Here is a 26,261-nt window from a genome sequence, read left to right as displayed (position 1 = left end):
AGAATATTTATTAAGAATAATTAAGTTTATTTTTATAAAAGCTTATAAAAGCGATCTTATCAAATTTTCTAATGAGTACGACGAAAGTATTTTAATTATTAAATCTTAGTAGATGACACCTTGCGATTTGCAATATGAACAAACGACATCAGTGTGTCGATTTTCGATTGTTTTCTACTAAAGGATTATTAAAAGACTGCCGAAAATCAATAATTTTCAAGTATTTTCAATTTGTTGCTATTCAGCAGCAAGAAGCGCATTCAGAAATAAAAAATGCCGTTATAAATTCAGATTTTATAATTAAAAAAATATTGGGTCAAAATATATAGAGTTTAAGATTAACGGGTCTAAAGTTATAGTCGACACTCTTTCTGCACGATGCTGTTAGATGGCGCCAGGCAGTCTGCTAGATACCGTGTCTGAACACGAAGCTAAAGTAGTTCATTTTGCAAGTAACAACGCATGTCAAACGATGTTTGGCGCCATTCCCGACTTTCTCAGATTTGTCGAAGCTTCTGTAACAATTATTTACAGAATCGCTGTCGTGATCTTGATTCCGAGATCATCGTTAACAATCGGAGTATTACGAGATTTAAAAGGTGAGCAACGCGCGTTTTTATTTATCGCAAATTTGAAACGAACATGTAGCCGATCTTGTTCGAGCGAATTTTCCATTTTTGAAATTTTGTAACAATCATTTTATTTCGTTCCAGATTGGGCAGAAGGACGCGATGTTAGATTGAAACTCCCGATTTAGTTAAAGGAGAGTCATCAGTGAGTTTATATAAAATCGTTACATCTCTTTACCTAACGAGAATATCAGAAATAGCCGGTAGAAATAATAAATGGCAAATAGTACAAATTAGCGACTAGAATGATGATCAATTAATTGTATGATCAAGTAATTGTATGAAATTTACGCGTATCTGGCAAATTTATTCTACTTACCCAGGTCAAAATTTAGATGCTTCTGTAAATATTCAGAACTGAAACAGATTTTGAGATATTAAGAATAATTAAAACAGTTTATTTTTACGAAAGCTGGACACTGTCATAAAGTTTTATTGTGGGCACGGCAAGGGCACTTTAATTATTATATCTCAGTTGATGGCACTTTTCAATTTGCGATAGAGATATCGGTGAAGCGATTTTCGATTACTTTTATATTAAAATGTTATTAAAGGTTTGCCGAAAAGTCAATAATATTTTAAATATTTTCAAATCGGTGATATTTAGCTGCAGAGAAAAGGTATTTAATAATACAAAATATATTAATTAAGACTTTATATTTCATGAAGATATCGGGTCTAAATATACGAGTTTAAAAATAGCGGGTCTAAAGTTACAGTCAGTTCTCTTTCCTCACGATGCTATTAGATGGCGCCAATCAGCCTGCCAGATATTTTGATACCGCGCCTGTTCGAAGCTGTAGTCCGTTTTGCAAGTAACAACATATTTGAAGCGACGTTTAGCGTCATTCCCGGCTTTGTCAAGTGTATTCAAGTTTCTGTAGTGATAATTTACGAAATTGGAGCTACGATTTTGATTCTGAAATTATCGTCAACAATCGAAGGTAATCATCAACAATCACGAAATCCAAGAGATGAGTAAGGTTCGTTTTTATTTGTCACAAATTTGAAACGAATATGTAAGAAATTCTTCATTTGTGAAATTTTTAAACAATCATTGCGTTTTATTTCAGATCGGGCAGAAGGATGCGATGTCGGATCGAAACGCTCAATGCAGTCGGAGGAGGATCATCTCTACAGTAAGTTTATACAATTTCATTATATTTCTCGTCATCTAACCTTTTATGAAAATATCAGAAATGGTCGATAGAAATAATAAATGTCAAATAACGCAAATGCGAATATTCTAGAACTTGACAATCAGTAGTATGATATACGACAACGTGACAAGTGCAATTGATACATGTATTTGATAATTAAATATTGCGATATAGTACAGATGTATGGTTAATATTATATAGTATATATTATTATATGATTGAATAAAACATTATCAAGACGACGTATCAGCTCGCCGGTAGGTTGCGCATCCTTAAAAACAATAACATTACGTGCCTATCCTACTGAAAAATTTCTATTGAGATCACAATCGAATTCCCAATTGAATTCTCAATTGAATTCTCAGTCAAGGTTTCCGCAAAATTTCGCATGTAAGATGAGTACTTAGTATATAGACAAAATAATACTTTATTATATTTCTCTCAATCTATTTTAATTAACAATGATTTTTCACTGAATTTTTCTACATTTTTAATGAAATATTATCGGAATATTAATGAAATTATAATAAAATTTTAATGAAATTGAGTCAAAATTGTGAATGCTTTTCAAAAACATTTCAGCAAAAGTTCATTATATTTTTAATAAATTATTTCCATTAGATACAAATATCTCAATTGAGATCTTACATGCAAAATTTTGCGGAAACCTCGACTGAGAATTCAATTGAGAATTCAATTGGGAATTCAATTGTGATTTCAACAGAAGTTTTTCAGTAGTGTAGGCACGTGGTGTATTCCCCGTTAGGACAGTCAGACGTGGTAGTGAGCACAACGCGTAACGCGTAAGAGAAACGTACATTTTCCAACATTTTTAATACTGATTAGATCAACAATAAGATCAGTTACGATAATTAGGTCGCTCAGTTATATTGCGAATATTATCGCGTGCAAGAGGAGCAAGTTGAATTGCAATGGTAAATATATATATATACTACATATTATTTTTAGTAAATTTAAAAGTTATATGTATTTATAGACTCTATTCAATCTTATATTATCAATACTCATTTATTAATTAACTAATTAGAGAAACGTGTGTATTGACTATTGATTTAATACAAATAGATAATCGCTGATATTGAGATTATACATATTATGGATCTTGATAATTATATGTCTACGACGTACAGAATATTTTATTAATTCTATTTAGAAATAAATATTTAGGAGAATTAAATATTTAGGAATTAAATATTGCAATATAGAACATATAATATTCATGATATGATATATATGTTAAATAATATCAAAATATAATATTTCGGCTCGCCAAAAGTCGTGCGTTCTCTTTGAAACAACAATATTAAAGCTTGTATGTCTGACGATAAGAATCGTAAACACAAAGGCGAACACATTGGTTGATATCACTCGCTATTTTCATTTTCTCTTTCTAAAATTAATTGAAATCTTTTTAAAATTTATTTTGGTATTTTGTGCTGACGAAATCATCGTGTTCAATATTGTCGTGAACAATTGTAGTATTATGGGTGATTACCTGATGATATATTTACTAACTTTAAAAGAAATATATGTCCATTAATTTCATATATTATGACTAATTAGTAAAATAATTATCTGTTTCAGACCTAGCAGACTTTGCATAGCTGTAGGAGCTTCTAGATCTGGCACGCAGCTCGGGACAACGGTAGAGAATGCAGATGCTGCACCAGAGGTTCCGGTTCGAGCTTACAAGGGTCGGCTTGAAGGTATGTATACTTCTCACTCTTTCATTTATATAATATCTTATCAAAATATCAAATATACTTAAACACAAGATGAAGTGATCTATCTACGCTATCTAAATTTATTTGAATTTTATCAGCAAAATTATATTTTTTTGTTATAGATCATTAAGGAGAACGTGGCCGATCCTTTCCAGGTAAGTTGGTAATTGGAAAGAAATGGGGACAAAAATTTGAAATGGGATTGTTGTAAATGGCTCGTGAAAATCACTGCGATCTACTTTATTTGTAGTATCTGCTTCTTAATATTTTTATGTGCGGAAATATCATGTGATGAAATAATGTCTCATTGGATTAACGATTACGTCATACGATTGTTCTGCTTAATTATTTTTAACATCCAACAATAATTAGCACATAGCTAATCTGTCTTTGCAATTATAACAAATTTTATTTTTGTTGTTAAAATAAAGATAACAACTAGATGGGAAGACCGGACTAGATGAAAAACCGACTGGATTTATGAGATGACAATTTTTCTATGTCGGCTCTCTACACAAGTCGGGTCTTCTCATCTTGCTGTTATGCTTATTTTCACATCATTTATATATACATACCATAGAAGGAGGAGAGCGTACTAGGTGGCAGCGGGACGCCGTGCGTTCGAGATCGGCGTATCTCTCAGAGAGAGAGAAAAATATCGAAAGCGCGGTTTTGCTAAGACTGGCACTCGAACCCGGGTCTTTCGCTTGCCGGGCGACTACTTTAAACCACTGAGCTGCCTGACGCTCCACGCTCACGACACTCTCCTCTCTCTAGATAACGCTCAAAGATGCCGTTCGGAAGCGACATCTGAAATACAAACGGACGAACAAAATACAGTGGTATAACTTGCATTTTTCTCTTTAAAATGAATGAATATATGTAAATGTATGAATGTTTCAAATTCATTGGATATATCTACAATTATATAAATAATTGAATTTATAACAAACAGACACACCCGTACACATCAATAATTATATTTCTTGTTAATAAGATAAAATTTACACTACTATATCGTTCGATAGTTCAATTTTCCAACACAGTTACCTAAATATCGTCGAGTAAAGCTTGACGTTGCAATATCGCGAAATGTATCGCGAAACCAACGCGCACTAGAGTGGCGCCCATTACTCGTAGACACATAACGGTATTTCCGGCCGTGTTAATAAATTTCGCAACTATCGTGATCTTTAGTTTTTTCATATGCGTTCAAATTATACTTGTACTTATAATAAAATATAAATTTCGTTATGCAAGTTCGTCATGTTATCGCAAAACAATGAAACGCGATAATTTGTACACAATACAGAAACTATTTCATTCGCGGTTGCGCAAATTTTCCAATCACTGCGAATAATATTTTTCAATAGAATCTTCTCAGAAAAGTAAGTCATAAACATAAAGTAAATTTATGCGCATTTACGTATTAGCATGTTTCGCGATTGACGTGTTTTTATTTCTTTCTTTTGTATATTTACATTCACGCCTGTGTGTTATTATTACATTCACCGTGTTAATATGTATTTTGCAGATATATACTGTTTATATTTTCCTTAGTAAATTTAGCAAATACTTATATTTATTTTTATATATTTTTATATATTTTGGGTTTTTATTTATTTTACTTCGCAATCATAATAACATTCTTTAGAGAATAACGCGGATAACGTTAAATTAAATACGTACGTATATTCCGCAAATAAATCTCGCAATATTGCGGAGTTGCTTTCGCATAAATTTGCGGAGCCTGCCTTTGCATAAATTTGCGGAACATATTGCATGATAATTTCATGCTACACTGATCGATTATTTCGCCTGTTTACAATTTCGCTAGATTCGTATCGTGTATATGTGTTGGAATGTTATCTAATTATATATCCCGTTATGAAAAACTCGATAAAATTGTTCGTTAAATTCGAAATGTGTTTATAGTTTGTTTAAAAATTTTAGTTCTCGCGCAATGGGAACTCAGTTTTTTGACAAGTATGTTCGCGAAGCGGGAAAATCTTTTGTATCTTCCGCGATTTTTTTAAAAAACGCCATCTTCGGTTCGCGTATACGCGTTTCGCGAGTGTTTAAACGGGAGTGCTATTAACAAAGGAAGCTGAAAGCTGAAGATCAAGGAGGCTAGGATGAATACAACCGATATCGTAAGAATTCGTCGTAGGACATAACGTCGATGGACCTCATCGCGCATTGGTGAGTTGATACACAAAAGTAATCTCACTTTAGTAGTGTATGAGTAGACGTAGATCGCATTGATTTTTCACGAAAGAAAAATAATGGTAGTTTTACCCTTATTTTTGTACAAACTCTCTCTCTGTCTCAAATATTCAAACAATATTGTAACGGATAATTCAATCAAATTATGCCTTATAATTTAATTGTTTACTGTGTGTGACATTTCCAAAAATTAATTTTGTTCAGTCAAATAATGTAGAATGCATCATAATCATATAGATAATATACATGATGTATTAGAAAATGCAGGAATTACAATTAATCTTTCTAATATTCTCTATTATTATTCAACACGATTATATTGAGTATTGACCGTAATCTCGCGATCATAGTTTCAATTCAAAATTAAAAAGCAACTGTTTAACAATCAAATCATATACTATAATTATTGTCCAATATATTGCAATTTGTATATGCGAATCGTCCTAATAATCCAGATCTTAATATGCAGTATTTAACAATTAAATATTGCAAAATAGTATTTAAAGATGGATGCACTTTACACTTTTTATTTATTTTTTAACAAACGTTATGTGCGAGCCATGACTTATGTCTCACATTTTATGAGCATTCAAATATTTCTCGAACAGCAAATAACATAGTGAAGAGAGAGTTTGCGATTTTAAATAATGTTATGATTTAAGTATTTTCTTATGTCTATGTGGTGATATTCGATAAACTTCATAAAAAGAATATGATATTTATTGGGTTTCGATTAATATTCGTGTAGCATTAAAAGAAAAAATATCTAAAATATAAAAATATTTACTCACATACAGTGCATGCCAATAATATATTTACATTTAAATTTAAATTTTTTAATTTAAATAGAGAAACAATTTTTCACATGAAAAGTTACGGTTTTAAGAGAAAGTATATTTTCTCATTTGAATAAAATTCTTTTCTCAGTATAAAGATATTTATATTAGTATATACAAAGTAAATGTGTTATTAGCGTTCATTGAATAAATATTTTACATTTTTTTAGATATCTTTTTCTCTCAGTGCACTTTAAATAATAAGTAAACTTTATATTTAGAAATATATATATACCTGGCAATTAAACATTTCAATTAAGGAAATGCTTTTTAAGTCATTTCATTATTGTCATTTCTATCGACATTATAACCCGTTGAATTTTACCGATTTTTTATGATGAGAAAAAGTGAATAGTAAAAATTAGGGATAAATGTTTTATCAGTACTTTATTTCTCTCTTGACATATCTAACGTACTAACGCAATTTGTAATTGCTCGATAGACCAGGCGTTTTGGGACGGATCAGTACAATTTAGCATTGCGATACCTGTCGTGCGCGATTATTCTAATTATGCGACACGTTAAAACGACGGTCGCGCGTCGACGTGCTCGACATCGCGGTGACACTTCACCACGGTCGACGATTTTCTCTTTGCAATCACGACGGCAATCACTTTCGATACACCACGAGCCGTTCACGAGTAAGAAAGAAGTAAACGTGAGATTTTCCGCGCGAAGGGGGTTTGATCGAATCAGATAGCGGTGGTTTGCGGTGCCGGCGGTGGCGTCAACGGCGTCCACGCACTCGATTGCTCCGCGCTGGCGATTTCCGTGTCCTGCCGATGATGATTGTGATGATGGTGATGGTGGTGATGACGACCCACCACTGTGGTTAGATATCTTCTCTCGTCGTCTTGTTGCACTTCGCTTAAAGCGTCCGCGCTTTGCTCCGGAGGATAGCTCACTTGAATATGGGGGTGTTCTTTCGGAGAGCTGTCGTATTCCACGCTGACCGGTGACGTGGTGCCTGTTTGCGGTATCGCCTGCAAATGCAACATCTGCGCTTGCGGGTGATGCTGCGGCTGTGATTGCGGTTGTTGATGATGACGGTGCTGATCGGGGGTGGTCGATTGTACCGGTGACGCGTGATGGTACTCGTGAACGTAGTCATTCGCGTCCGCAGGAGGTACCGTTTCTCCGCCCGGATGAAGACCGTGATGTAGTCCCGCGTGCGGCACGGAGCCGTAAGAAGACATCTGATGGTGCAGATGGAGGTTTAGGTTCAAGTAGGGTTGATGTTGTTGCTGTTGCTGCTGTTGTTGTTGTTGCTGCTGCTGCTGCTGCTGCTCGAGCGCGCCTGGGTGAATCCAGGACGAGTCCGTGCAGTGCCCGCTGTGTTCCTGCGACGGTAAATTTGAGGGCACGTACAATGTGCATCCAGTTACGGTGGTAGCGGCAGCGACAGCAGCGGCAGACGCGGTACCGACCACGGTTCTGCCGAGGACCGTGTGCGCCGAGGACGTCGGCGACGGCGATGGTGATGTTGGCCACTCCTGCGGCGCGGTCGATGGTAGGCACGCGGAGTTTAAGTTCTGTAAGGACTCCGGACTACGTGGTGACCAGGCTGGAGCTGCCACGTAGGCGGTAGAATGCAATAGCGGCATAGGAGCATAAGGGTCTGAATGTTGTTCTGCGAACACAATAGGCAGTCGAGCTTTCGATCACCTAGAGAAACCTATAGGCTGAAGTTGACGCATAGATAGAAATATTATGAATACTATTATTACGAATATTATTATTTGCACAAGTTGGCCGAATTTTTCGTCATATTTCTTTTCTTAATAATATATAGAGAAAGTTTTCTTTTCACATAAATTCTCTTCAATTTTACTACATTTCTAATAGTGCAGAAGCAGATTGTCAGTAAGGTCTATCTTGCTAAGGAACATAGTAAATTTCGCTGGAAATATAGCAAATTCCTTAATAACATATTTCAGTTCCTGAAATATAAAATAACACACATGAAATGATAGGATAGTCAGTTACTGCAGAATGTCGATCTGTTTTCCGATTATAAAATTCTGTAGTAATCGTTACTACAAATTTCTTTTCGTAGTGAAGAAAAGCAGATCAGATTCTGCAAATAAGATTTTGTTATTGTGAAGTTATTCATCTTTACGATTAATGAAATCATCCCATGAACTTTTGCAGCCCAGTAGGTTGATGCAGGTTAATTGTCGTTTCTCTTTTTTCGCAACCCACTGAAGGCCATAATCATTTCACAAACATTTTTAATCAAAGAAAATCAGTCCCAGAAGTTACTGACATTTCGTAAGATATTTATTCAGAAGAGTTATTAACATTTCGGGATTGAATAATTTCGTGTTCGATTTTATCTCACGCAAATACGATAAACTCCTCGTCGAATGATCGAATAAAATTTATCTATACATCGACGACGCCGTGTCGGAATCTCGATTGAATCAAGTGCGATGGGACGATGTTACGTACCGTCTTGGCCGTATTTGTGCCTCAAGGTGTACGGCGCCGTTCTGCAGGTGCTTCTATGCCCAGAAGTGGTGACGCTGCACGAATTAGAGAGGTGATTGCCGACGCTGGCCGATACTTGATTTTGCGCGACCGCGATCGCGGATGCGGTGTTGTACTCGTATCCCATTGTGGGTTGCGACAGGAACCAGGGACCAGCGTCTGTAAAACGTCATTCGCATCATCGAGAGCGCCTGGTCGCACGGCGGCGATGCCTCGATAGTTATTTCCTTTCATCCGTCGCGTTTCTATCGACGTAAAAATCGTGAACCTGTCGCGTCACGTGCGCGTAAATGCGCGCATTTACGCGTTGCACTCACATTGCGGATAAGTTTGCGGATCCACGGGTCTCTCCTTCGCGTCAAGGAACGCCTTTGCGAAAGGATTGTATTTGATCTTCAGGCTCGTCACTTCCTCGTTTTGGTACGCCGTCACCGCGATAAATTGGGTCTCGGGGAAGCGATACGTAAGAACCTGTGTGAGTAACGATGTTTGCGAAATGATTCAGCTATTATAATTAACAATTCTTCCCGGATTGATATCATGTTGCACGGTTCGGTAGGCATGGGTTTTCATTGCCCTTCCCATCCCGTTATTAATTCAACATCACCAGAAATTAGCTCTTTTCGTTCCGTTATTGATTGAATATCACTAAAATTCTTTTCATTTCATTTTATTGTGATAGTCAAGGTTTGATGCTGAACATTATAAATGTAATCAAGATAATTTAACCGGTAAGAAAGGAAAAGTAACGTACCGTTCTCTGCTCCTCGCCGCCCACTCGAACCAAATGAACGCGCGGCTCATATTTGTGCAACGAGTTGAGCATTATCTGTCCGTTACCGTTCGACTTGTTCGTCAGCTTCACTTTGGCGAACGATACAGCCTCCTTCATCCAGTGTGCCCCGAAATTCGGACTCTCAGGATGTATATAAATCGGATTAGGGGGCGCGACTTCCGCCTTTCCACCCGGCACCCATTCTCCATTCACGTACTTCCACCTGTGAGTCCAAGTTTTCGGCGTGTATCTGATGTTAATCTGTCTCTTTCTTATTCACAAATTGGTAACGCGATTTGCTTGCGAAAACACGCCACGTTGGCAGAAAAGTGGCAGATTTCTCCCTTTCCTTTTCGCCGATTCATATCGATGAGAATTCAGGCGTGAAAGGATTCGAGAGATTCGCGATCGACGCGAATCGCCCTGCGTACTCTCTGTCGATCGACTTCTCGGATTGTTTTGCGAAAGCTATTATGCGTTCCCGCACACCCAGGTTCGTTCAACACTGATGACGAATCGTCGGTGAGTTAAAAATAACTCACTAACGAGTTTAGAATCGAGTTTAGCGACGTTACGTGACGCCCGAACGAAAGGGGTACGATAATTACGACCTGTTAGTATCTTTCGCGTACCCTGTGCCTTCATGCTCCGCTCGCGAAATAAATCAATGCAAATCGGTAACGCGTTCATCCGTTCACCGGCTACGGCGAATATCTCTCTCTCTCTCTCGACGTGTTCTCCGTGCTTGCCATTTTGCCCGACCACTTTTCTCCGTGACTACCGCGGCTAACAACCGCTTTTACGACCTCCGTTTGTATTCTTCGAAAAAGTTTCCGAAACTATTCCATTGTTTTGCGCGGCTTGAGAGAATAATTTGGGCGATTTTGTGGCTCGAAGAGGAACCGTAACGTCGCGTTGACTCAACTTTCAAAGTCGAAAATCTGTAATCGCTGAAAAATATAATTCGCGGGCGCCTGATAGTCGCCAATATTCTCTTAAATCGAAAAGATATCATTTTTCTTATAATTTAAAGTATTAAATCGTATTACCTGTGTGAGTCGACCTGCACAAATTCCAGTAGCAGGGTGTACATAGCCGCCGGCTCCAAACCCCGTGCTACAACCTTCACCACCGGAAACATCCTCCTGCGAACGAAAGTGACGTTTTCACTCCACTGCATAAGGCAGTGCTGATCGTAAAGCCAAGAGAGAGAAAGAGAAGGAAAGGGAGACGAAGTCCTGCGCTTGCACACGTCGTATAGATCGATGTCTTAGCGGCGATTCATAGCGCGGATCAAAAGATAACCCGCCGTGTGGACAGTGTATCTTCGGCGACTACATTTACGACTCGCATATTAATAAAAGCGATTACGGTTTGTCGACCGCGGCTGTGCAGGTAAAACGCTCGCGGACACCGGTATGGCAGGAAAGCGTTTTACAAGAGGGTCGTAAAGTTTTATTGTTGGCGATTCGACCTTCCCAGGAAACTCCGTCTTTCCACCGGTCGCGGGACTTATTCTTGTTTTGGTTTATGAAATGAATCCTCGGTTATTCTCTTGGCGCTCGTCGATTCACCGTACGAATTATGCGCGCTGCAAGCGGGAATCCGACGGATCCCGTCGTGAATTGTTAATAGTATAGAATTCGTCGCAAGCCGATGAGATTTCGTCGTGAGGAGACGATGAAGCTGTCAAATACGAGCTGTCAAATTCGCATGTCAAATGTGTGTCACTTTTTTATAAAAATTTAAAATTGAAAATATTTTCTTTTTAATATACAATCGAAGAAATGAGAAATATATTAGGTAATCATACAAATTATTGAACATTTTTATTGTTTTGATCTTCAGATACGAATATATAAATTTTCAACATAGAATATATGTATATATTTTTTTTATATGTTGAAAGTTTATAAATATTCGTATTAAAAGACCAAAACAACAAGAATGTTCAACAAGGATTAGCCACGCGTCCGGGGATTTTCACTTTACCCAAATTTACAAATAGAAAATACAATATATATAGTTAAAATTTGAAATAAAAAGAGTTTTGTTAAAAAACTCAGCTTAAGTCATTTTATATGTAATCTTTATAGGTATAATTTTCTTATTTTTTCCGCGACTTCTCATTCTTCCTTCCGACAATCAAACGATTGTCGCGCGTTCATAAGCCAATCACAACTTCATCCATGTGACAGCATCTTTAAAAATCGAGCAACACTCTGAGTCCTCTTCCGGTAACCACCGTATATACCTTCCGTTTTTCGTCACAATCATCTCGTTCGTGATGCACTGAAACCTGGTCCAGAGTTCGCGATCTTCCAGCGACAAGGACAACTGCAATCCTTGATTAGCCGAGATCGCGGCGAGTTCGAGACTCTGCCTGGTGATCGAGCTGCGCTCCTCGCGATCCTCTCGATCTTCCTCGGGACTCATACGGCTTTGTCTTCCGCCGCGGTCTCGCTCGCGATCTCGATCCTGCTCGCGTTCTCTGCCGCGGTCCCGATCGCGCTCGTGGCACGAGGTGCGCGTTGGAGAATCCGGCGCCCGCGGAACGTTCGCCGGCTGCATTTTCGGTGTTCTCCAGTTCTCGCGTTCAATTCTTTCGCCCTTCGTCAAGCAGAACTCCAATAGCGACTCGTAATCCCGCTCAAAACCTCGATCTTAGATCGAGGATATCAATCAAGAGGAACCCTCCGCAGGGAATCGAGCGATGCGACCTAACACGTTCCCAGATCAAAGAAATTCTCTCTTTCTCTCAATGAGAGTATAAAAATTCACGAGTCGGGTGTGACTCTCCCTGGGGATGGCGCGCGATCGATTCCCCGATCGAATTCGCGACGCGTCGCGAGAAAAACGAGCGCGGTCGGGGCGGCGGCGGGGAACGGAAAATCGTCGTCGTGTCGCGGCACCAGACGTCTCCGTCAGCGGCCTGGAGGACAGGTCGTGTCGCGTACGAGAGGAGGCCGCGTGGCCCGTAGGCTCGTAACACTTGGGCGCGATATTTCACACTAGTCGGCGAAGACTCGCCGAAGACTGACCGACGGTATATCTGCCTCTCTGTCCGCACTTCGCGGCTTCTCTTTCTCCGTTCGTGGACACGGTGCACGGTCGCCGCGAGAGAAGCACCGGCTCGACTCCGTCCGCGTTCGCCGGGTGCTAATTACTCGCTAAATTAGGAGCTCACGGGAGCAGCATGGCGGTATCGCGACGGTGTCCATTGGTCGGGAACAGTTTGACCGGCTGGTCGGTCGCCGAGAAGGCCGGTGCCGCCTTCTGCGACTTCCATCGACCAATGGTCGGATGAGTCGACTTTATGATTCTACCATGGTTGGTGGGTTCGACAGTGAACGCGACGTTCACCAGTCCGCCCACGCGTCCGTCGCCAAGTTCTCGATTAGTCCTGGCGAACAACGTACGCGGACCCGCACGTGGTCCGAGGATCGACGTCGCGCTTCGTGACTGTCGCGCTTCGATATCGCGCTGGCCGAAATCGATCGCGAATATCGTCTCGTCTCTTTCTCCCTGTCGATCGCCCTGTCGGCCGCGAAAGAACGTCGTACGGGGAAGTCGACGGGGAAGGTAGCTCGTCGCCGGCCGCCCAAGGTCGGAAGGAAGTGTTCCTCTTCGTGGAGCGGAGTCGCATCGAGACGCGACGACATAGACTCGCGGTCGTGTCATTCCTTCGAGTTAATATTTGCGCCCGCTGGTCTCGGGAAAGTATGCGACAAGTATGTATTTGTTCCTCACGGCCCATTTGCAACACCGACTGCGTTCCCAGCGACGCGCTCTTGCGTAATCACGCCAAGTGAATCGTGTCGGACGGTGGATGAGGGTCAGATTCGGAAATCTCGTGATTTCGCACCCGCACAATTTGCATTTCGGTCGCGTGGATTCTTTGATAACACTGACAGTCATGTTTTGGCTTTTGTTACCCTGTAATATCGGTAAGAGCTTTATCAATGCGTCATGTAGTCACCGTTATATTGGTCCGCGTTCTTTGTCACGGATAGCAAATTGTCAGGCGAAAAATATCTCGACGGTTCATTGGGAATGCGTCGATTCCGTCCTCAGTCTTCAAAGATGTCGAGGCTCTTCGGGCTCCTCACGGTGATTTTGATACTCGTCGATCGAAAATGGTGTCCCTCTCCTATCGCGAGCGAGACGACGGAGGACGACGAAGGATGGGACCGACCCGTGTTGGTCGTCTCCAGTCAAATGACAAAAATCAACAGAGCGCCGTTCGACTAGCCGCAAGACGCATTGCGAGTAGATATTTGAGCAGGACCGTTTCTTGTTTGCCATCGCGTGCGGTTTCGGACGGCAATCGCCGGACGCGAGACGAGACGAGACCGTAACCCTATCGGTTATTTGTGCTAGCAATTTCGTGCGGAGCACGGAGTCGCGATCGTCCTGGTGTCGCGACGTCGCCGGAGGACACGCCGAGCCATCTTTATTGAACGAAGGCGGCCCTCTCGGCGCGACTCTCTCGAAGGTAATTACAATTTCCATCCAAACGACGCGCTACATTCGTAGCGAAATTTCCGCTGGTCCCTGGACAAACCACAAATCATGCAGCGTCTTTTCGTCCGCGAAGTCTCCTCGAGGGTGTAGCCGGAAAACAAAAGGGATTCTTATTTCTCGTCGCATCCTCGTCGCGAAGGATTGCAAAGCGGCGACTATAGTCGTAAAAAAGAACCGAAAGAAAAGAAAGAAACCGAAAAGAAGAACTTCAGGCTATATAACTCTTACCCCGTGATAGAGGTGAACGCGAGTTCTACGCCGTTAAAGACACGGGGGTGGATGATGACTCTCCTCGATCTGAGACTAATGAGAATAATTTCTGCTAGTCATGGTCTTCGATCCGCATGACGATGTTTTATTATATTTAGTTTACTTTTCACGTTCTTTTCACTTAGGGAAATTCACTTTTCAAGGTAAAACTACTAATATACCTGGATACGTACTCTATTCTGGACATTCTTAATGTCTTGGTCATTTTATTGTTTTGGCATTTTTATTTCTATTTGCATCTCTTATTGTTTTGGTCTTCAAACTATTTAAACTTTGAACACAGAATATACGTATATATTTAATATATGTATTTTATGTTGAAAGTTGAATTATTCGTATTTAAAGACCAAAACGATAAGAATATCCAGGGGTGGATACATGTCCAGGCATTGGTACTTTTGCCTTACTCGATTACCGTTCATGATCGCCAGTACAATAATACAGAAGCAATCGGGATAACGATTTCGCCGCGATTCTCCGATTCGGCAGTCAAATGACTCGATAATTAAGATATTTCAACGATCAACGCGATAAATTCTCCTCCTCACTACCTTCCTCTCTTTCTCACGCATCTCCGACCCGTTCGCTGCTGCACACGGTGGCGTGTCATAAAAATTTTTACCTCGTACAATCTACGCGAGCTGCAACACTGCAGAGATGTTTACGATACGGACATCTTCGACTATTGCTACCTGCCGCTAGGTAGTCTCTATACAGCCGGTGGGAGGCTCTCAGTATTCGTTTATCGCGTTTGAGGGATGCCGCCGCTGTTACGATCGCTTTGATAAACCAAATCCCGACCTGGTTCTTTTGTTCCTCTATTTACAGACTATAGACGCTCTCTAATGTTCTAAGCGGAAGTTGTCCGCAAGTCCCATCGTCTCAAAAAGGCGTTCCCCGGGAAAAGATACCGCAAAGATCTTCATTTACGAAGCATCTTACTGTTTTTAAACTGTTTTGGACTATCATTTAAACATCAACGACTGGTTAATGCAAACATGACAGTCAAGTTTTGACCTATTCTTGATGATTCTTCTTGGAGAATCTTTGGAAGATCTTTGGAAATTAGTAATTTTCAATTCGGAGTTTTTATTGTACACAGAAAGAAAAATTTAGATGAATTAATCAAATGTCTGATAAAATATGAACGAACTAAAATTACAGTTGAAGTTACCAGAATTCTATGTTTAAGTTAACAAAATTCTTGTCCATCAAGCAAGATTTCTCATCAATCAGAATCTTGCTAACTTGAACGGAATTTTATTAACTTCAATCGAAATTCCGATTCGTTCACATCTCACTAGACGTTTAATCAATCCAGCAAATTTGCTTTTTTCGTTTACGATATCGCGAATCGACTATCTCCTCACTGTAAACTCGTGTAATACTAAACAATTGCAATAGCAAAGAACAAAAGTTTTTAGAAGCTATATTTGCAAGGGTAAGCACATTAATCGGCTAGAACGTCAATCGATTAAAAAACGAAATGTTCGGGTCTTTCGAAAATAAAATGGAGAAAAACAATAAAAACACGGATAACTATAGCCGCGTTCAGGGAACACAACGGTTGAATGAGTGCGATCAGAATATTCTTTCAAATCTACCATAGATCTAAAAGAATACTTGAATCAAAGACGACAGTCATTCAAGGGTTGCACAACCGTTGTGTCTCCTGAAATGCATCCTATGTTGCCGACAGACTTCAGTGCTTCTCGCTGAACTCGTGTACATCCGGGTCGAGCGAATTCTGATCTCGGTCAATCTTGAGATTGACTGCTTCGCTTCCGTATTCTCGTCCAACGCCTGTGTGGTCACCGGTCTCGTCTGCACCCACGATGACGTAGTCTCGTCGTGCGTGTTCGCAAATTATCCTCTCGTACTCGGCATTCGGATTACCTAGCAACACCGGGTACTCCGTTGGACGCGCGACCGTCGTCTTCTGCCGGATCCATTCCCTCTCAGTAGCACGGTGAGAATAATCCAACAGGGCGGCGCAAGTCTGCGTGATTTCGTCGCGGTTTCAATCGAAAGAGAACATGAATACTCAAATACCGTGGGATCGACGATTATTGAAGTACGCATCCGACTCTCGTAGGTTTTGTTTGAGTTTCCAAATTGAAATATAATCATTGGGATCATCAAAGCTCTTACCACCAGACCGTCGGGGATTCGGGTGATCGCGTGGCCGGTTTGCGTGAACCAGCAGCACTCGCTGGGCAAAATGCGCGACACCAGTCGTCCATTCTCCGTGATCCCGTGCACAGCGTTAGCTCCCAGGATGGGGTTGTGGGCCGGGAAAGGAAACAGCAGGGGAGTCGTCAGATAGGCTTCCGGGATAAGCTGGGAAAAATCAAAAGCTCACTGGAGACAGATTTTCTTCGAGTTTTTTTCTTCTTATTTTTTTTCCTTTTTTCTTTTCACTGTCATACAGACATCCGTTTATTTTTATCATGCTGCTCGCGATCGTTCCAATCGAATGAGAGTAAAGTATATATTTTGCAACGACGAATTTTGTCCGTATTCCATGTATCGCGAGGAAATCGGTGCCGCAAATACTGGGTTCGTCCCTCCTTTGTATCGACTCCCGTTCTGGCCGTCGTGATTCCGACGTGATCCCGATGTCGGGGACTCGCGGCAGCATTTGCGGCACCGTTTCCGGATAAAATGTTGTTATAGGTCTGTTATAGGTCGGTTTGATTTATCTCCTTTAGCTACCGTTGCTTATGATATTGTATATCGCACGAGTACATTTACGTTCGTCGGATTAATTGAACAGTATTTCTCATCCCTTTTCCCTTCCTCTCCTTCCTCAACGATCACTTGCATCTCTCAGCAAGTGCGCGGTACATCGACGCTCAGAAGAAGATCTCTTTTCGCATACTATCGATATCTAAGCGTTTCAGTTACCTCGAGCTTTCCTTCCTCCTTCTCTCTTGTTCTACAGATATAATTTATTTGTTTTCCCACTATATGATATTCATGCACCTTTCTCGACTCGACGGCTAAGTACGTTTCGATAAGGCGTGGCGATTATGTTCGGTTCCGTCGCACACAAAAAGGTGGAATATATCCTCGAATTATATTAATATACTTTCATGTCACACACGCGCGCTAATCTCGTAGAATGTGTTCCACGTTTCCGAGCGGAGGTGCGGCATTTTGCTTTCACTCGCGAGCGATCGCGCGAACAGAATGAGGGAAGTTTTCTTTTACATTTTCTTTCTTTTTCTTTTTATCTTACGCGACTATACGTAGGACGTAAGCGCGACGGTGAACGCGACATAAAAGTCTTTTTTTTTCTCTTTAATTTGGTCCCATCATAAGTACAGGATGTCCGGCACGAATTGATCTCGAATTTTAACTGGTCGATCGACTAGACGCAAGCAGATAGATACAAGCACGTGTTAAGAACCTGCAAAACGTCGCGCAAATACACTTCATTAGAATCGTTAGACAGTGTAACATGAAAAGCGCGAAATGATCTTCCGCCCGTGAGAGAGTGACGTAGCATGTAGCACACGAAGTCAAATATGAATGAACGTCAGTTGATACGTAAACGCGGCTCGCATTTCCACGTGACGAAAAACGTGATACGTAAAAATACCGTCTTAATTGATAATCAGTACGCCGTTTAAGAAAATTTAATTGACGATTGCGTGGCTGCAGCGAAAGTATCAGTTAAGGGTGGCGCGAGAAACTCCGCTGAGAGACGTTCGGACGCGCAGATTCTTAACATAAACCACCGTGCATCCCCCTTCGCAATTATTTCCCAGAAGCGGAAGAGCGTTCCACCTGTCGGCTTCTCGGCTTCCTACGCTCGTAGCGTTCACTTTTATTTGATCGTTTCTCCGCGCGTCAATACGTACTCACCTAAGGATTCTACTAAATATCTTGCTCTCTTCGTCGCGCGTATATTCGTTTTCTTCCATTACACGAGTACAATATATATATATATATATATATATATGCATTTATATATATATGTATAATCGCTCGTCGGCGCATACAATACTCACAATATCTAACAACAGTGATGGAAAGTGCCGATCGCATGCGAATCGTTTTCTCTCGGCACGATTTCTTTTTTGATTATATCTTCTTTTTGGCATACGAGACGCGTATTGGTATATCGTGCTGCTTTGATTCTCGATAAGGCGGGAGAACTCGACGAGAATCCCCGACGCGTTCCCGGCCCTTTGGAAGGCACAATCTCGACGAACGTTCGCAGTTTGTCGGGACGTTTCGTACGCCAATATCGATCCCCGACAGCTTTCGCTAATCGATGCACTCGCATTCGTTACGCATGACGCGCTCCTTCCTTCTCGACGCGGCGCTGCGGGTACTGACGAAGATTTGGTCACGGAGGGAAGTTCACAGGAGCCCGACGTAATTCCGACGAGCTCGACTTTCTCGCGGACATGTCGCGAACAAACGTAGAGATCACTCTCGCGTGTCTCCAACGTGACAATTCGAATTCACCGTAATTATGTCGGTCGCGGGAGAAACTTGTCATTAACACATGCAACACGGAACACGGATAGTTGCTCGCTACATACAAAAATTTCCTACACATGAAAAAAAAAAGAAACCGATTAATGTCACAGTCACGACTTATTCTCTACTATCGGAAGAGTGATATATCGTCATATAATCTCGTCGCCAACCATCACGCGTCGGAAAGCTACGGGGGACCGCTTTAGCCTAAACAAGACAAGGACTTCGTCCTACGGGAATCGATCTGCAGCGGTATTCCAGTGTCGTATCGACGACACTTGCCGGTACCTCAATCATTCGAAAGCGTAGTATGCGCTCATGGTGATAACAGATCCATGAGACTCGTTTATCTCTTCCGATTGTTCTAAAAATATAAAACCTCGTCAATTTATCGCGAATATTAGCACCCGTTTAGTACTCTTTAAAACTCCTGGCCATTCGCCGCAGCCATCCAGATTCATGACGTCGGAAAGAGGAAAAAATGCGTATCCAAAATTCGTATGTCGAGATAAAAGGATATATCCTAAAAGTGACATTCACATTCATTTAAGCATACTTCCACAATACTCCGACACTTTCCATTTACTCAATTAATAAATAACCGTAAAGTTAACAGTGACTAGATAACGATTAGGTTAAAATTTAAAGTTACACGTTAACTTTACGGTTATTTACTGATTGTTGGAGCAAAAGGAATAAGTTCAGAGTATCTTGGAGGTGTGCTCGATCGATTGCAAATGTCATTTTTTGAATACATCCTTTTATTTCAACGTACTGTGCAGGATTTTTGAGCGTGTCTCCTCGCTTCCGACATCATCAATGAAGAGTTGCACGACGAGAAACCAGGAGCCTTAACGGCAAATTTTCTCAATAATAAAAAGACACCGGCAAGCGTCTCTCGAGTAAGTGCGTGAAGACACCGCGCACAGACGGACTCGCTTAAATTTCGCTACCTATAGCACCTACGTGTGGACTGTGCCATCGCGGCACCGTCGCCGGCTGTCTACAATACGATGCGCCGACGACGCCGTCGCCGACGGTGAACGTCGCCTGGTCCTCGGGGTCGAAGGTCCTCCCGGCGCTCGTGGTAGCCGCGACAGCTGCCGCGTCGTTTCCGGTCGCCACTGTGACTGTAGTCGCAGCTCTGGCCGCGGTTGCAGCAGACGCGACCACGGTCGCAGCTACAGCCGTCGCGGCGTTTCCTGTCGTGTCCAACAGCGGCGGTCGTTCCCTACTTACGTCGCCGCTGCCCACTTCGCCGATGTCGCCTCCGCCTCCGGGGCCGCCACCGGCACCGCCGCCGCCGCCGTTCTCGCCCACCATGTTTACGAAAAACTCCGACCTAGAGAACGATTTACCGATCTCCGTTGAGCCGAAGGCCTGGTGGAAACCAGGAAGCGGCTGCTTCACGACTGGCTTCTTCTTTGGCTCGAAGTGCTCATCCGAGCGCCAAGACTGACACTCCTTCTCACGAGAAAGCGCGCTCTCCTGCGGTCGAAGTCGATGCGTTTTCAAATCGTTGCATTTTTATTTATTCGCTTAAAAAATCTTGCGGTATGATTCAGCGCTGAGATCACTTAGCCATCCTAGATTGCGAATATATCAGTCAAATTTTTCTCAATTTAAAAATTGATTCGAGCAAAATCAATGTTTGACTGACGATTTCGACGAATCCAATTAAAGACCGTTCAACTGGCGATTGATATGAACAAAAGGAATCAGGAATCGTTCAATTGAACTTTCAATTGAACTTCAATTAAATTTGGCAAATCTAACTAAAAGGCGTTTAATTGACGACTGAATTGAGCAAATTTAATCAAAGGCCATTTAATATTGACGAGCAAATTCAATTTCAAAAATTGATATGCGCGAATTCAAACGATTCAATCGAAGAGCATTCGAGACTAACCACTATGTAGTTATATCAATCGTCAATTAAACAGCTCTTCATTAAATTTCCTAAATTCAATTATTAATTGGACGAATATTCCCTTTACTTATATTCAATTGTCAACTGAATGATCTTTAATTGAATTCGTTGAAATCGATCGTCAATTAAACGATCTCCCATTGAATTGACTCATATTAGTCATTTATTAAACGCGATAACTAATTAAAAAAGTAATAAATTACACGCAACTTTGGATGACTACTTGTGCGCGAGTATGAAGGGGAAAAAGCGCGATATCGCGGAGGTCTTACCATGGAGATTGGCACGAGTTCGTCCAGGGACATCTCAGTGGTGACGGTACCCGGCTCCCATCTGGTCCCGCCGTCCTCCTCGCGGCGATTCATCGTCGTTGTCGAGTCTATGATGGAATCCACCGCTGATTCTAACAGCCTCGGCATCTACATCACATTAATTCTTCACTAAGTTTCCTTCTTTTCAAATGTCAAATTGACATAACACACTGCAGCGATCTTCCGGGATTTACCCGGCACTTTTCCGTATAATTCTAATTTATAGTTCGCGTTAGTCATTTGTATACTGCACTAAAATACCTGGTGCTCCGCCGGCGGATAAGACGCGCGAATGCTCTCGATGTTCAGCTTGCTCGGAGCGTAGCCCATCCGCGACGCATCATCCGTAAACGCGCAGTGCCTGCTCGCCGGTCGATCCCGCAGAAAGACGGCATGTCGCGGGCCCCGAATCGCCGCATTGCGAGTCATGGCGGAGACGTCTGCGAAAAATTGTTCTCGTTGGGATATTTCATGAAGTGACTTTTTCATTTAGAGAGTTCATTTTAAGAAATCATACATTCGAATTTCACCTGTCAAGGCGCAAATTGCGATTACCAGCGCAAACATCGAGTTTCGAAATCGCCGATCGGGGATTGTGAGGGAACGCTCAAATGTCGCAACATATAGAACTTACGTGGTAGCATACCGTGACAAAATTGGCCCCACGGACCGTGTGTGTGCCCGTGCGCATTCGTATTCTGAACATTCGGGTGAAGGATGCCGGCCATTTGCGGTGACGGATGAGGCGTCCTTGGATGTGGATGAGGGCTCGCGCTGTTCTGCAATCAAGAAGGTCACGCGACTTTCGCAAAACGCGCCAGGAACCGTGAGAAACTTGCCCGTTCAATTTTTGCTACGTAAACTTTCACTACGTCGGCAATTAAGCATTTATTTCCATCTTGATATTCCTTATACACTGAGAAGGAAGTACTTGAAAATCTATTTGCATAGGAGAAAGTTAGCTCACAGAAATCAACGTTATATCCCACAAATGAATTTTCGAGTGTTTTGAGTTTTTTCAGTGTATTTTCCCGCTTCTTACATCATCAATAAAGATGACCGTAATGAAGAAGAAGTCCTTGTTGTATAATTTTACAGATTGTCACTAATCTTTAAATTAGTCAAAATCTCTTTCGTTGTGAAAAAATGACCAGAATCCAAGCGCCAAGTTCTCAAAGTCCCCTCACAAAACCGGACTTCATCTTCCCGTGCGTCATGGAAAGAATTGTGCACATTACTTGATAAGGGTGCCACTTCTGGCCGTCCACGAAGTCGGCATATTCCGCCGCGGATTCCCGCCTGCGAATTTCCCTCTCGGCGGCTATGAAGTCCGGCGAGTGGCCGTTGGGGGAGAACGCCGCGGCGCACTCCGCCGCTTGACCTCTTTGCTCCTTGATGGAGGTTTTGTCGAGGCTGCGTTGTTGCTGCTGTTGTTGTTGATGCATCGTACCCATCGCCTGCAGCCTCTCGATGGGGTCACCGTCCACGCTACCGTACCAATCGCCGATTCGCGGCGAATGGACGGGCTTGGGGCGATGCGCCGCTTGGAACCAGGCCTCGGTCGCTCGATGAGAAGGACCTACGCCGGGTCCCATGGGCACGGACGGCACCGTCGCGGGTACGCAGTCGAAGGTACGATGGTGTTGGCTTAGAAAGCCGCCGGCCAACGACGCGGAAACAGCGGGTGGGCCGCCGATCGCGGCAGTGCGAGCGTTCGCAATTGCGATCGCGCTCTGCAGGATCGAACGCCGCGAACGTTCGCGGCTCTGCTCGCGATTTTGCTCTCGCATCGCCTTCCGCAGCCTCGCCTCCTTCGGATTGTACACGTAATCTGCGAAATGACGTGCGTGGGATTTTTAATCGATGCGATAGCGCTGCGAATTTCATGGTTTTCTTTCGATAAATCCGCGGGGGTGGTCGAAGAGGCGAAAATTTTACGTCATTTTGTACATCGCTAAATTTTGAAACAACTTTAGTCGTCGAATCATACACACAAAACCTTTTCTCAGTATCTTATATATTTTAATCGTATACTTTTCGAATTGAATATTCTTGTCGAAATAATGAAAGGACAAAACTACTATCGCGCAGGAACTGCGCGATTGTCGGACTCTTACGACACGGCACGCAACGTCGAAAGCAAAACTGGGTGAGCTCTGAGCTATTGACGTGCAAACGGACGAATCATGCACATGCATTCACGACAATCTACCTGTCGGATAGGCGGTTGGTATTGCCCCGTTGTATCGAGCGTTAATCTCGATCGTGTTGGAGATCGGCGCGGCGTCGTAGCCGGCGTACACAGCGTTACCATTGTCGTAACAAAAGTATTGCTGCTGCTGTTGCTGCTGCTGCTGATAAAAGTGACCACCTGTCGAGTAAGCCTCGACGTAGTTGCAGCAGTCCATCTCGGCTGCGACTTGGCTGCGCGACCGTTTGGATCCGCTCTGCTAGCTAGTGCGACGCACTTTCTTACGCTGCGTTTCCGTCGTCGCGCGTTCCCGACATCGCGCGGGACTTGAATCTATCTCCGCTCGTGTACGAACGAGCAAACGAACGCGATCTGAACTCGTCTATTCCGCTCGGCGAAGACGCGCCTAATATCGCTTCAATTTTCCCTCGATGTCCTTCGAGATCGCATTCGATACGTTTCATGGTAGCGCGCGGCGAATCCCTCTTCAGATTCGATTCGTGCCGCCGGCGGTCTCATGCGAGATTTCGCACGTTCCATCCGGCGCGAAGACGCATCTTTCCGTTTTGTCGTCCAAAGTCTCGCGGCGAGCGTCGCGCAAATTCTGGATGCAGGCCGCGCACTCGGAATCGACCTGACTGACGCGCGTCCCGCGTCTCACGTGAACGTAAACACCGATCACACGTGCGCGTCGCGCGGTTTCTCCTCGTCGTAAGTCGCACTCTTCTTAGCGCGAGTCCTCAGGTGCGCGCGTCACAGATCGCGCAAATCCGAACGTCGATGGGCGCGCGCGGGAAATAAACGGGACCACGGCGATTCTATCGTTCTTCGGTGCTCCGAAAGAGAGAATGAGAGAAAGAGAGAGAAAGAGAGAGAGAGAGAGAGAGAGAGAGAGGGAGGAAGAGACAAAAACCCGATCGATTTCCCGATTTCGCGGGTCCACGTCTCGCGCCGCGTTCTCGCGAACGTAAACACCGCCCGCGCGCGCGGCTGACGCGCGCGACCGCGCAATGCACCAGCTCCGCTCTCTCGTGTTCTGCTCTCGCGTCTCCAACCCCGTTCTGGGTTCACCCCTCACCTCGTCTTGGTCCTCACTGCGAGGTCGCCGGACGTGGGAGGGCCGCCGTGCAACTTGCGGAGGACGCGTCGGGAGGTGTTCGATCGGCCTGCCGCATCCCGTCGGGAAGACCCAGCGTTCGCGGTGCCGTCGCGCGCGGCGTCATCGTCATCGTTATCGGCATCGCCGACGTTAACCGCTTCCTCATCGCTGTCATTGTTCTCCTCCTTCTCATCATCGTCGTCAGCATCGTTATCATCGCGTTCTCCAGAGGGAAATTAATCGTGCGAGTCATCGCCATCGCGAGTCCCTGGTCGTTATGGATCGCCACACGCTCATCGCCACGCGAGTCGCCGCGGATCCGCACGCGGTCGACGCGGTTCGACGTGTGCGGCGGGCCGCGCCATGCTCGCTGCAGCCGCAGCAGCGAGATCGATGGCAGAAGCTGCGCTTCTCCTGCACCTCTCGCACACCTGCTGCACCTGCTGCTTTCCCCTGTTCCCCGACTAGCTATCGCGGCCCTTTGTTGACACTCTTCCTCGTGCGACGGGCCCGGATCTTTTCTCAGTCGATTGCAGTCCGACTCGGCGAACGCCGGCCTGTAGAATCTCTCGCGGGTAATTAATAGTGGTCTCGTTGAACAATTCGACAGGGACGTGAAATTGTCGGCAAACTTTGTCTTACTTCAACGTGTCTTGTTCTTGTTGTCTTTCTCTCTTTCTCTCTCTCTTTCTCTCTCCTTCTCTCTTTCTCTCTCTCTCCCTCTCTCTCTCTTTCTCTCTCTCTCTCTCTCTCTCTCTCTCTCTCCGTTTACGCCCGCTAATTTCGCGCCCGCAGTTAATTAGTCACTTGACCTAGTCTACACGGCACATCGATCAATCAGCCTTGGACGGTTCTGCCGTCTAATTTCCTTATCCTCGCTATATCCCGGCTGCCGCGTTTCCTTCTGCAAGTGATCTAAATCGATCTCGAAATGATCGAGCGCGGTACAGCTCGGCACCCTTTCTCACCAAGTGTGTGGTGTGTGTACCGCTTGTGTGTCTCCCTCAAGATACAGCTATTCTATGTCTACCACAAGAATTCCGCGCGTCTACCACCGAGCTGCGAAGTGAACGAGCGCACTTCCGGATTTCAGTTCCGGAGCGTTTCGCGCCCCGTCCGTTTTACATGATTACGACCCCCCGTCTCTCGTCCTCGGTGCGCACGACGACCTATTTATCCGGCTGTTTCCCACTGTCTATCACGTCGCGCCGTTACCTGCGCGGAGAGAGAAGAACGAACGAACGAACAAACGCAGGCGGGCGGTCGGGCGGGCGAGCAAACGCACGCGCGCGCGCGCGTGCCGCAAGCGGGAACGGCGGGCCGCACACGGGAGACCCGCGTCCTTCCCTCGCGGTGCACTCCGATCGCACTGATTTCACCCCGTGGTGGCGGCGGCGGCGGCGGCGGCGGTAGTGGTGGAGGCGGTGGCGGCAACGGCAGCGGCGCCGCGACGAATTTACGTGCGTTTCGTCATCGACGAGCCAGAGTGGCGTGAAAGGGGGTGCACGAGCGGAGGGTGTAGGACGCAGTAGTGGCGAGGAGGAGGAGGAGGAGGAGGAGGAGGAGGAAAAGGAGGAGGAG

General features: G+C 43.8%; 3 protein-coding genes across 4 annotated transcripts in view; 1 reads left to right on the top strand and 2 right to left on the bottom strand.

The window, feature by feature from the left end:
* Nucleotides 1-6,964: 6,964 nt before the first annotated feature.
* On the bottom strand, nucleotides 6,965-12,942 carry LOC116843053 (T-related protein-like). Its single transcript, XM_032813069.1, has 6 exons — nucleotides 12,116-12,942; nucleotides 10,911-11,006; nucleotides 9,841-10,084; nucleotides 9,404-9,557; nucleotides 9,048-9,245; nucleotides 6,965-8,226 (listed from the first exon to the last, which is right to left on the bottom strand). The coding sequence occupies exons 1-6, from the start codon at nucleotides 12,430-12,432 to the stop codon at nucleotides 7,289-7,291; spliced, it is 1,947 nt and encodes a 648-aa protein (XP_032668960.1). The 5' UTR covers nucleotides 12,433-12,942; the 3' UTR covers nucleotides 6,965-7,288.
* A 332-nt stretch (nucleotides 12,943-13,274) lies between these two features.
* Nucleotides 13,275-26,261, top strand: part of LOC116842982 (dnaJ homolog subfamily B member 13-like) — a 23,789-nt gene continuing 10,802 nt past the window's right edge. The window contains exon 1 of the mRNA XM_032812893.1: nucleotides 13,275-13,592. The gene's annotated coding sequence lies outside the window, so the exon portion shown is untranslated. The remainder of the gene's footprint in view (nucleotides 13,593-26,261) is intronic.
* Nucleotides 17,035-23,823, bottom strand: LOC116842980. 2 transcript variants are annotated; one of them, XM_032812890.1, is made up of 6 exons: nucleotides 23,603-23,823; nucleotides 22,629-23,221; nucleotides 22,025-22,169; nucleotides 21,652-21,830; nucleotides 21,352-21,498; nucleotides 17,035-20,637 (listed from the first exon to the last, which is right to left on the bottom strand). In XM_032812890.1, exons 1-6 carry the CDS (start codon nucleotides 23,796-23,798, stop codon nucleotides 20,089-20,091), a joined length of 1,809 nt encoding a protein of 602 aa, XP_032668781.1. In that variant the 5' UTR covers nucleotides 23,799-23,823; the 3' UTR covers nucleotides 17,035-20,088. The 2 variants fall into 2 exon arrangements, with proteins under 2 accessions (XP_032668781.1, XP_032668782.1); XM_032812891.1 differs by having other exon boundaries at nucleotides 22,037-22,169.

Source organism: Odontomachus brunneus, unplaced genomic scaffold, assembly GCF_010583005.1.
Source record: "Odontomachus brunneus isolate Ranch 3 - 2012 unplaced genomic scaffold, Obru_v1 Obru_scaffold_029, whole genome shotgun sequence".
Lineage (NCBI taxonomy): Eukaryota > Metazoa > Arthropoda > Insecta > Hymenoptera > Formicidae > Odontomachus > Odontomachus brunneus.
The sequence above is the reverse complement of the archived record's forward strand: the minus strand, read 5'-3'. Positions and strand labels throughout refer to the sequence as shown.